Genomic DNA, 12,097 nt, shown 5'->3' with positions numbered 1-12,097 from the left:
GCAATTAAAGCTCGCAAGGGGTCCAACCTAGAACGGTCGGATCGACGTCTGTGTATTCGGGCGAGGCTCAGACGTTACAGGCGACCTGGAAACAAGAGCTGTGACCTCAAAAAACGCTGGAGACAAGTCGCTGGTGTATGCCCTCCATGTATATTATGTATGTGGTTAATTGTAATAAATAAATCGGTTGGTTTAGTGTGACAGCGATTATAGGCCGACTCCGCAAAATCGCGAGACGAAGCACCGGGCGTGATTTACCGCTCACAGGCTCGTCGGCCAATCGACTTTCGCGCAACGTGACGGCCATAATAGATCACATGACGTGTATACCTTTAGTTTGGTGTGTATTCAGTAACAAGGTCTGGATTTCGCATTCTTCTTATTTTTTTCATCACAGAGGCTGCTTTACTGATTTTAATATTTAGAGATTGTTGCTGACCATTGCTCCCAGGTAGGTGAAGCTATCTGTCACAGTATGTAAGCAGCTGTTTCAAGACATAGTTATCTGTTTGGGTGCACTTACTGTTGCAGACTGGTTGGGTGCCTGTCCAAGTCCCGGATCCCACACACTCCCTAGTACCACTGCCCACGAGCTCGTACCCAGCGTCACAAAGGAAGGTCTTGACGTCCTGGTAGGCATAGCCACCACTAACACTGCCGTGGTTGGGAGCAGGAAGATTGGTGCAGTATATTTCTATTGCAAAAAAAACAAAACATTTCCTTTATAACATATGAGTAACGGGATGGAATTCTTAATCTTTTGCGGTCACTTTAACTATTAATACAACATTTAATCTGTTTCGATTTTCCATGATTTTCAATAAATGAATATTTCATTAATATGCACAACTTGGCAGTTGGTCAACGTTATTTGGCTATATGACTATGTCCATTATTACTCGCTACAGTTTCTTGTCAAAAAGAGCATCCCACCAAAAGTTACATATGAGGTGGACGAAAAACATATTAAAAATCGTTTGATTTGAACTTACTGCTGCAAGTAGGAGTAGATCCGCTCCATGTCCCTGATGACCGGCAAGTTAACGAACTACTTCCAGTCATCTGATACCCGATGTTACAGGTGAAGGTCAGCACATTACCGTAGTATATACCACCTGTCATCGAACCGTGCGAAGGAGGGCTAAGGTATGGGCAGCTTATCCCTAACGAGTAATACACAAAAAGAGAATTAAGACGGATTAGTGTTCAACGACTTTCTCTAAATACCTTCTCTAAATGATGTATCTTAAAGTTTTCAACTGATGAATTGTAAATGTTTCCAAATAACTTGGCAATTACGATTCTCATTTGTATGAATTGCACCAAATGATCTCAAGCCAATGACAGTTCAGCCTTAACAAAGATAGCTATTTATCTAGCATAAACTATGTAAATGAGGTCATTATTTTATCATGGAAGTCCATCTGTGGTGGCATTGATTATAGTGCAATGCTTAATTTGAGCCTTGTATTCTCTTCGTGTTGAAATAAGTGTTGGACAAGATAGACAAATGGGCCTGTGACTGGTGCATTACATTTAATGCTGGAAAGACTGAAGAGATGATTATAAGTAGGAAACGAGAACAGAACCACCCTCCTCTCTACTTCATGAATGAAGAACTAAAGCCTACTCATAGCATTACCCTTCTTGGTGCTACCATTACCAATACTCTATCCTGGACCCCGTTCATCAAAATTCTTGCTAAGAAAACGGCCAGGAGGTTATACATCCTTGGGCGTACCAGAGACCTTCTCCCTCTTCAGGCTCGAATAACAGTGTATAAGGCATATATTCGTCCCCTCATGGAATATGCTTCCCCAATATGGAGCGGAGCTGGTGCAACTGTACTTAAGCTACTTGACAGCATTCAGAAGAAAGCTGTACGTCAGCTCCAAATCGGGGATCCGCAAAAGGTTGGAATATATCCCTTGGAACACAGAAGAAAAGTAGCCAGTCTGAGTACCTTTTACCGGCACGTCTTCCTGCAACCCTCAGAGGAACTCAGTGGAATTCTGCCGACCAAAGTATCTGGAACGCGAGTAACTCGCTCAACCACAAGTGGGCACCCATACCTTGTTAAAGTGCCAAAATCCAATACTCAGCTTCACATGTCCTCATATGTACCAAGGACTAGCAGGCTGTGGAACTCCTTACCAGCCTCGGTCTTCCCTGACTGTCCCAATATGACTAAGTTCAAGACTGCCGTAAACAGTTTCTTGTTGAACTCTTAGAGATTTTCTAATTTATGACAATTAATTATGTACCATGCAATTATGTATTATGTATAATGTATCTGATAATTTTGGGATCGAATGTGACTGTGCACTTAAGCGAGGGGAATTGATTGATGTGACATCCTATTGAACCGAAAATCATCGATCTACGATGTTAAGACCAGGTTCATTTTGCACTGATTAGAAAAAAAAAAGTTCAACATTGTATCATGAGATCCTTATTTGCATAATATATGCTTAATGATGCCCACCTTCAGTTAACTTTGAAATGTTGCAAGTACGAAATTCCTGTCAGTTATTACTATATTTTCTTATTAATTATGCAAGTTATGTCTTCATTTAAAAAATCAATATCTGTCGATGCTTCTCTTATTTTCAATTACTCACGTCCCAAGTTTGAATAGTTGTCTAATGCAACGCATCATCTTTACAGAATTTCCAGATTAATGATGCAAATGAGATTTTGATTTGGACAACTGTAATCTAATGATATCAAGGCCTATCTACCTTCTCCGTGTGTGGGGGTATTTTTACGTGTTAACTTTTTTGTTGCTCTGCACTCCTTTAAAAAATCGAAACCAAAGACGAATCGTAGCATTTCCCTTGGAATGTGCATGTGCAAATAAGGTGTTTAGCACAATTTATATCACATTTACATATATTCATGTACACATAACTTGATAGTAACATGATAGTAAGTGTGAACTTGGAAACACCTGTACAATTTCAAATGTTGGTTAGTTTTGTTTTTTAACATAAATAGAACCATTTGCATTCTCAGCTACATGACCCGAAAAAAAGTTTCTGAAAAACGCTGCTGCAGTTCCAAACAAGGTTCTAGGTGGCCCTAATCATGGGTCACTTCGTTCCATAAAAACGATTTGCCTCCCACAAAAAAATCAAGACAATGGCATGCCCTTTACATACAGAATATACAGAAACCAGGATTTCTACAACAGTACCATTTAAGGCAATTATGGTCATGGAGCTCAACCTGTATCTCCACAGACGCTCCTGTTTACAATAAATACAACAGCCCATTCTAGGATTTATCGATATACTAGTAGTATGGTGGCAAATTAAAATAAAATTGGTAGAGGAATATCAAAATAATAGAAGAAAAGGGACATATTAAGTTTTGACCAAGATATTTTGTGCAGAAGTTTCGACCAAGTTATTTTGTGCAGACTAAAGGATGGGGCGAAATTTAGTCTTACTTTCACAATACGCCGGTGACCCAGACCAGTATCCGCTGCCAGAGCAGGTCCTGCTGCTGCTGCCGACGAGACGATACCCGGTGTTGCATGAGATGGTCACCCTCGTCCCGTAAGTGTTGGCAGAAGATGACACCCTACCATACCTGGGGGAGTCCAAGGATCCGCATCGTATTGCTAAAACGAAACAAGAAGCCAATAGATCATCTGTAAGATATATATATATATAGGTGTTTAAGTCCGTTGTTAAAAATTAGGAAATGCATGGACTGAAATTACTTACACAATATAACAGTTCTTGAGCCCCCAAATCAATCTAAGTACTAGACTGTCGTTCACAAAGTCAAAGCTGATTGCATTCACCAACTACCTATTTGTTAACCTTTCATCAAATTGTTGGCGACGGCCACAATAACATCTGCCGAATTGGTAATAAGCTATTTTTCATATTTGCAGAGACTTGACATTAATAGAATTTTTGTTTACAAGGTAACGTTGTTATATACAAAAAATAACATGTTAACACACAGTCTGGCAACAAATATAGTTCTGTATAACATTCTGTTGTTTTTTTTCATTTTACTAAGAACACAAATATCACTACAAAGGCCGGCATTTGTTAGAGATCAAATACAGCATATTTCACCCAATTTCCCTCCCCGTAAAAAGGGGCTGTTTTAAACTCACACTTATGCAAAAGAAAAACATTCAACAGTAACTTCTCTCCATAAGTGAACTACACTATTATAATAAATGGATGTCTAACCTTCATCGACGCATGTTGATTAATTACTAGTTTTGTGAGAATAGTCTGTCGGGATCAATCCTGGAAAACGCAATTATTACGCACATCTACAATACTCACGGTCGCATTCAAATTTACAAGATCTATTGAAATACAAGCCTAAAATATTATGTGTTTTGGTGCCAGGTTGACATAATTTTCACTGTGGTATAAGTAAGAGGTAGAATCAATCAAGGGTTTGAATGGTAATGTTACCTGTTTGACAGCAGGTTCCTGTGTACCCACTGTAACAATTGCAATATCCACCACTTGAACTCCAAGATCCATGACCGTTGCAGTTCCCAGTGCAGGCAACAGTCTGCGTGGAAGAGCCGGGGCATGTGCCTCCACACTGGGCGCTAACAGTGACGCTCCTTGTTCTTGTTCTTGTTCCACTGCCCCGGCAGGCTCCAAAACAGGTGTTACTGTAGGAGCTCCAGCTGGACCAGCTGCAGTTCCTATATGGGCACCTGCGACGCCGCCTACGTCTGAATCCGACAGTCTCAGGTGCGAGTAGTGTGACTATCACTACCAGAACCAAGACTGCTGAGAACCTCATCTAAATTGGTAAGAATAACATTTACTATACATTAGGTATGCTATTGAATCTTACTTAAAATCTTAAGGTCTGGCGAGAGCTTTAAATGGCTGAACGACAAAATTAAAAACTACTGTCATGGATATGATATACTTTTAGTATATGCTTTAAGTGGAATACACCTGTTAAGGTCTGGCCAACATTTAGGTAACATTTAGAAGTCCAATGTGGAGTTGCAGTCTTGTGCATGCGATGTCAAAGATTCTGCCAGAGATTGAGAGCAAAACAGGCCAAAAACTATAGCCATAGAGGCTATCTAATTCTTATGGTATATGGTATGTGTGTGTGTGTGTGTGTGTGAGAGTGTGTGTGTGTGTGTGTGTTCGTGTGCGTGTGTGTGTGTGTGTGTGTGTGTGTGTCTGTCTCTCTCTGTGTGTGTGTAGGTGTGTGTGTGCGTGTAATTTAGCACGGATTGTCATGAAAAATAGTAGGTGGGTAGGTGTTGATGAGACCTGGAAATGGTTAGATTTTGGACTCTCTAGCAGCTTGACGTGGGAGCGTCATGAACGCGCTATGAGAGCGCACAACCGCCGCAACATTAATGTAAATACAAAACATGGCGACCTTGGTGCTCCCAAGTTCTGTAGTTACGACCCTGACGCCTAACGTATTGAGCAACGAGCGAGTTGAGCTCAGGGTGAGAATTGGGTCGATGTCTACGCCCAAGGACGTTTGCGTTAAAATCAATTTGGCGACCGCGCGAGGGGTAAAAATAGTCCGGCAGCCGTCGGGAACCCAGCCAGTCTCCGTCCAAGTCCCGTCCGAAAGTGCCAAAAAAGCAGCCCGCAAACGCGCCGAGTCGGCCCCAATTTTAAGAGTCATTGCACGAGAAAACCAGGCAGAGGTCGGAAGATGAGGGTCGGCCAAATCGACTCAAACTTTGTATGTAAGTGCAGGTGCCAAGTGAAGCAGACCTCTTAGCTAAGTTGTACATATTGGCACTTACTAAATCTAAAAGGAAGACCAGAAGAAGAGGACTGAATACATATGAACAAGACCATAGCAAAAACAATATATGAATGCTATTAGTATTTACATGTGCGTTTCTTGAATAATGAGGGGTTAGTACAGGTACATGTATGCTGCTATTATAAACCTGCGATGTGCCAATGTACTGTTGCGTAGCATGCACAATATATCTGATCATACATTGATTTAGCGGTATCTCATTTTTTCAATTAATGTACAAAATAATGGGAACCATTTTTGTCTTCTTCGAGCGAGTTAGAAGTTCCGGCAGGCGAATGGATTGTCAGCAGAACATACGAAGGAAGTTTAATGATTGACATTAAGTAGGTATAATCACCTCGGGAGCAGGCGTCAAATTTTACGGTCTTATAAAATCAATGTATTCTAACCCGCAAATATGCATCAAAACCTCCTCTGGCCTAACACCACCCTTCGTCACGGACAAAGGTGTGAGGCAGGGCTGTAACCTTAGTCCGACTCTCTTCAACCTGTTCATAAATGATTTAGTCAAGATGTTAGATAGTCCAGAATGCGTGCCACCCTCTCTACAGAATTTATCAATTTCCTGCTTACTCTATGGAGTTGATGTCGTAATTTTCTTGGAAACCGAGAAAGGACTTCAATGTGTCATTGACAAACTAAACACTTTCTGTACAAAATGGAAACTCCAAGTTAACCTGAAAAAGACCAAAGTTCTAATTTTTAACAAAACAGGACGCATATACATAAATACAAAATTCCTGCTCGGCTCAGAAAATATAGAAATTACTACGCCGTCCTGCTATCTAGATCTGTTGTTGTCCTCATCTGGCAGTTTCTCACTAGCTAAGAAACAACTTGCTTGAAAAGCTCGCAAAGCTGTTTTAGCATCAAATCTCTTATTCGCTCACAAATCTTCATAAAGGATTTTTGACGTGTGAATCAAATCAATATTATGTTAGGTGGTTGCGAAATCTGGGGAAAAGATTTTTCAAATGACATCTGTCCTATTGAAACTGTCCATAATCTCTTCTGTAAAAACATTCATGGTGTACACAGAAAAGCTAGCAACGGAACATGCAAAGCAGAGCTCGGTAGATTGTCACTAGACACAGGCGTATCGGAACGCCTAGTCAAGTATTGGTTAAGACTGAGACAACTACACGCTTATACACACCCCCTACAAGTTGACGCTTACTATCCCCAAAACATATGTTACAAGAAATATCTGCTACACCATGTGAAAGAAATACTTGACCAGTGGTTTCTCATATATCTGGCACAACGACAACATCGATCTCAATAAGCAACACATATGTACATTACTTAGAAGTAGATTCTCTGACATGTATATCCAAACCTTTCTTTACAATCTCTCTGTTGATGTCAGTAAGCTAAGATTTTATAGACATCTGAAACCTGTATACACAATGGAACGTTATCTTCACATGAAGGACTTCGGTGTTAGATCAGCCATATGCAAGTTTACAGTTAGCGCACATAAATTAGAAATAGAAAAGTTTAGATACAACTGACTGTTAACAGTTCAGAATATGTAAATATTGCACAGGAAATACAGTGGAGGATGAAATGCACTTTATTCGTCATTGCCCTCATTAATTTTAGCACTGAAAGAGATAAGTTATTTTAAATGGTCACCAAAATGTTCCCTAGCTTTATTTACCTTCCCAGCCTACAAAAAAACTGCATTTCTATTAACACCTCCCAATTCATATATCTCGCAAAATGTCGGCCATTTCATACTCCATTGAAAAGAAACTAACAATAACTACATATCTAAAGTAGCATATAGCGCATTAGCATTTACTTTTCATCATTTTTACTGTTTGTTTTTGTTATCCTGTTCTTTCAATTAGCACGAAAATCCCCCACAAAGACCCCCCCCCCAGCCATGGCTCGCGTTATGTATGGCCCAATCCAACAACGCTTGTTTTTGAATCAGTAGAACTGATGTTCCTCTATTAAATCACAGTAAAACCATTCACCAAAGCCACTGCCCATATGAGATAATGCGCCTTAAGGATGACTAAAATGCATGGAGATGAAAATTCTACTTTTATTGGTTCCGGTAACCTCCTGTCACACCCTCTTAACTTTAAGGTGTCCTCTTGAAATTTGGGTCTGTAAATCTAGAAAAGCTATGCTATGTGGTAATATGAGCGTTTTATCCATATCTTTAATCAGAATCATCAGTGCAGCCATCGCAAGTTCAGTAATTTTCAGCCATAAATTACCTGATTTCTGTTTTTTTTTTATTCCAACATTTCATGACCAAACATGGCGACGGCACACTCAAGTTATATCAACTTATTTTATGTCGCCACCAGTACAAATACAGGACAGGACAATAATTATTTTCACTTGAGTTAAGTGAGAAAAGTCGTGTAAAGTGCCTTTCCCAAGGGCACAAGATCGGTGGCTTGACAGGACTCTAACCCAGAACCTCTTGGTTCGGAGTCGAGCACTCTGCCGCTACGCCACACGACTTCACAGTCTGAGCATCTGCCGGGTACATGCCGGAGGCCGACCAAGGAGGGAGCCCTTGGGACCCCTGCAGGGCAGCGTGAATGTAATTTTTAATTGTGACCGCGTCAGCCGGTGCCCAGCAGACCCCAGAGCCGGATCGGGGCTGCATTTCCGACAGGCACCGGCGCAATTGGGACCGAAGCTTTAGTGGAATGCACCGGTGTGGAATGGGGGTATAAGTGGAAAGCAGTGAAAATGTAAAACAAAGAGACGACTACGCTGCTTCAGAACACATGTCTCTAGCAAATAAATCGAAAATGTCCCTTTTGTTTCGAAGTATTTTCTATGATCTATATATTTAAAAACACATGTGGTACTTAAACTTGTATTCAACATTTTCATAATTGTATATCTGTTTATCCAAGATTTTAAAGTCGTTTCATCTATGAAACTTAAAAATGCTTCAAAATGAATGTACTGTGAAATTAATTCAGACATTTGACTATCTGCCACATGCAGATTTTCACTTTACGAATGTCAAAGGATGGTCCAATTTGGTTAACACCGGGAAAATCAGAAGGAAAATTTCAACAATGGCAACATCCTTCACTCATGCCCATGGCATTAGACAACCGCTTACACTAAGTACCCAAAGTATAACATGGATTGCCAGTTTGCGCCACTGTAACAAAATTTGAGGGGAAGAATCATTTTTCTTTTTTTTCTTTTTATGTACTCATTTTTTTTCTTTTAGTGCTTCATATACTCTTAGCTTTTAAAGATTTTGATAGGAGAAAATTTAAAAACAGTCTTTTAGTGGAAGGAAGATGATAGTTTTTTACCTTTATTCCAATGTCGTCTCGCTTGTACCTCTGAGTTTGGCGCGTCGAGGGCTGACTGGCTGCAGAATTGCTTCCTCTTGCCTGGCTGGCAGTCAGAAGTGTAAGGTCCGCTGACAGACTGGCTCTTTATGAACCTCTAGTACCTGGCTTTGCGTTACTGACGAGATTACCCAAGATAAACTCTTGGCAACAGCAAAAAACATTCGCAAGTTTATCTTGTTTGAAAGATCCATGACCATACCCCCTGCTGTAAAACAAACAAAAGTTTTAAGGTATCCACGACAAAGGGTTGTATTTCACATTAAATAACCTGATTCAGCTTTTCAAATGTAAACTTTCCCCTAGCCTTATCAGCACTAGTGCCCAATATAGATTTCAAAGCTGTGAACCGAACATCTTGCTGTTGGCCAGCAACATCGCTAAACTGGAAAGCAAGTTCAACAGCAATTAACTTTCTTATTAGTTCTCATAAATTCTATTTCAATTATATTTTATTCTAAATGTGGTCAGACCACCGCATGTTCAGCATCGGTCACAGATATTCTGTGAGTGTGTAAATTGAACCCGGTGGTAGACCAACTTTCGCGCGCTCGTCAAAACCCAGGCAAGCCCAGACAAGCAGGTTAATTACCAGGTTACTATTTTTGTATTTTTTTTTAGGAACGCGATGTATCAGCATTTGCAAAGAAAAACTATGAGTCATGAGCTAGTTACTTTCGTTGAAAACATATTGTAATCTCCCTCCATTTGTTACAAGAAATAGTTCAGCATAAAAAAACTGGACTCTGACAGTAAAAAGTGCTGACCACGTTTTCACCCGTATGGTATATATTCCTTGTTCTTTTAACGGCGCTGCTTATTGTTTAAGAATGTCAATCAGCTGCCGCAACAGCAATGACTGATTACTTTTTTATATGTCATCAATCAAGTTTATTGGAAAGACCGTCGTAAAGGACATGAAGGAAACTCGGCGTGCAACTCCAAATATGTTATAAATCATAAGTAAAGCTTTACGCTTGTCCTAGGAGTAAATATAATAAGTAGGATGGTCTCTTATCATGTCTGGACTGAACCATCGCCATGCCCTTCGTCAATAATTCGTATATTAGGTTTTCCTTCTTTGCTGACAATGAAACTCAGCAAGAGCTTCGCGTCTTTTTACTCAACACTGTACATTTGACACTTATCGTTTGAGTCGACCATGGCCTCCCCACAAATTCCAACCTTCCCCAGACTATGCTTTTATACGGTGAGTGCCGTCATCTGAGATTGACAGTTGGTTTGGGAGGATACTAGTACATGGCTTAAACCCTTGATTTTATAATTATCTTCGCCAAGAAGGTTATGTTTTCAGAGGCGTTCGTGTATGTGTGTGTCCGTCCGTCTGTCTGTAAACATTATAACTTGAGAAGGCTTAAATGGATTGTTTTGATACTTGGTAGGTGGGTAGGTCTTGATGAGACCTAGAAATTGTTAGATTTTGGACCCCCTAGCGGCTTGTTATGGTACTGCAACTGAACTTCCGGTTTTGATATCTCATGATCTAGACATGCTATGGTGACGAAATTTGGATGGAAGGTAGCTCTTGTGCTGGGGAAGAAGTGACGTGAGTTTGGGCCCCCTAGAGGCTTGCTCTGGAACTGCAGGGCTATCTGTTTGAAAATATTTAAAAGAGGATAACTCAAGAACCGTTTGACGGATCGTCGTTATTTTTAGTATGTAGGTAGCTTGCGTGATGCTTGATATAATTATTATAAATATGGATATAATTTGCCAAATTTATGGAGAAATTATTTAACTCAGCTGCTTTCCATGATAGGACTATTGAAGTCTGTGACATTGGTAATTGAGAACGAGAGAAACACAGGCAGATATTGATTATGTAAATAAAGACTTAATTTGCATAATTAATGAGAAACTGTCATAATTATGTAATGATAACTGCCTGGAACTTTATAGTTGTGGTATTTGAAAGTTCAGTGAATGTGAATATAATAAAACATAATGTATTCAAATCAGGACCTCATTTGCAGAATTTATTAGAAAATGCTAGAATGGCATTGTTTGTTAACATAAGACTGTCTTTTGGTTGAGAGTATGATAAACTGATGTAATTCATGAAAATGAGCATCCTATTTGTTAAATCAGGTGGAATAATCTATAATTTGTCAGTCATAAAGATTAAGATCATTTGGCTAAGGTATGATATCGGGGAACTCTAGTTTAAATATGTTTTAGGATGTACAAGAATGACTAGAAAAACAATAAAACAATCAAAACTTTCATAAAATTTCATTCTCTATTTCCGTAACGAAATCACTGGTCGACCATAGACGTTACTGGCGTTTGAGTTTTTGGACGCGCAGAGAGCACAGAAAGGTCGCCGGAGAGATTCCATTTAAACACGTTTTTCGTAAAATTTTGGCGCTCTCACCGCGTTCTGGCTCAGTCGCAGAGAGAGCGCGACAAAAGCGCCAAACTCCACGAAAGACGTGCCCAAATATAATCACTCCGGCGACCCCTCTACGCTCTCTGAGCGTCCAAAAACTGCCTTTAACGTTTATACCCCCATTCCTCTTATCGCGCTGTCACGGCGATCTCCCCGCGACCTCAAATTGGCAAGAGCGCGGAGAGGGCATCAAGTTTGCTATGAGAGCGCGATAAGAGCGCCATGGGCGCCATAAGCTCCGTCACCTCGGCGATGGTAAGGCCCCCATTCCACTTAGTGGCGCTCTCACCGCATCATACCATCGCCGTGAGAGCGCCGAGGACGGCCATGCAACAATGGGCACCGTGAGAGCGCGAAGCGAGCGCCATGAGAGGGCACAACGGCCCCAACATTAATTTAGATATACCCCATTCCACTTCGACAACGAAGTATGACTGTTGACTAGCAAAATTCGTTCTCTATTTCCGCAATTTGTTCACTGAGCAGTGAAATCGTTGGTCGTGACCAAGTTGCTTACATGTGAGTTTTTGGTCGCGCAGAG

At 40.5% G+C, this 12,097-nt stretch overlaps 1 protein-coding gene across 1 annotated transcript in view; it reads right to left on the bottom strand.

The window, feature by feature from the left end:
- Positions 1 to 1,660, bottom strand: part of LOC109464348 (sushi, von Willebrand factor type A, EGF and pentraxin domain-containing protein 1-like) — a 29,924-nt gene extending 28,264 nt beyond the window's left edge. Inside the window, exons 1-3 of the mRNA XM_019761295.1 lie at positions 1,643 to 1,660; positions 993 to 1,048; positions 524 to 654 (exon numbers count right to left, since the gene is read on the bottom strand). Of these exons, the coding sequence (XP_019616854.1) occupies positions 524 to 654; positions 993 to 1,048; positions 1,643 to 1,660 (205 nt within the window). The remainder of the gene's footprint in view (positions 1 to 523; positions 655 to 992; positions 1,049 to 1,642) is intronic.
- Between the last annotated feature and the right edge of the window lie 10,437 nt (positions 1,661 to 12,097).

The sequence above is a fragment of the Branchiostoma belcheri genome, unplaced genomic scaffold (genome assembly GCF_001625305.1).
Source record: "Branchiostoma belcheri isolate BF01 breed outbred unplaced genomic scaffold, Haploidv18h27 scaffold137, whole genome shotgun sequence".
Lineage (NCBI taxonomy): Eukaryota > Metazoa > Chordata > Leptocardii > Amphioxiformes > Branchiostomatidae > Branchiostoma > Branchiostoma belcheri.
Note: the sequence above shows the minus strand (reverse complement) of the source record. Positions and strands in the feature narration are given on the sequence as shown.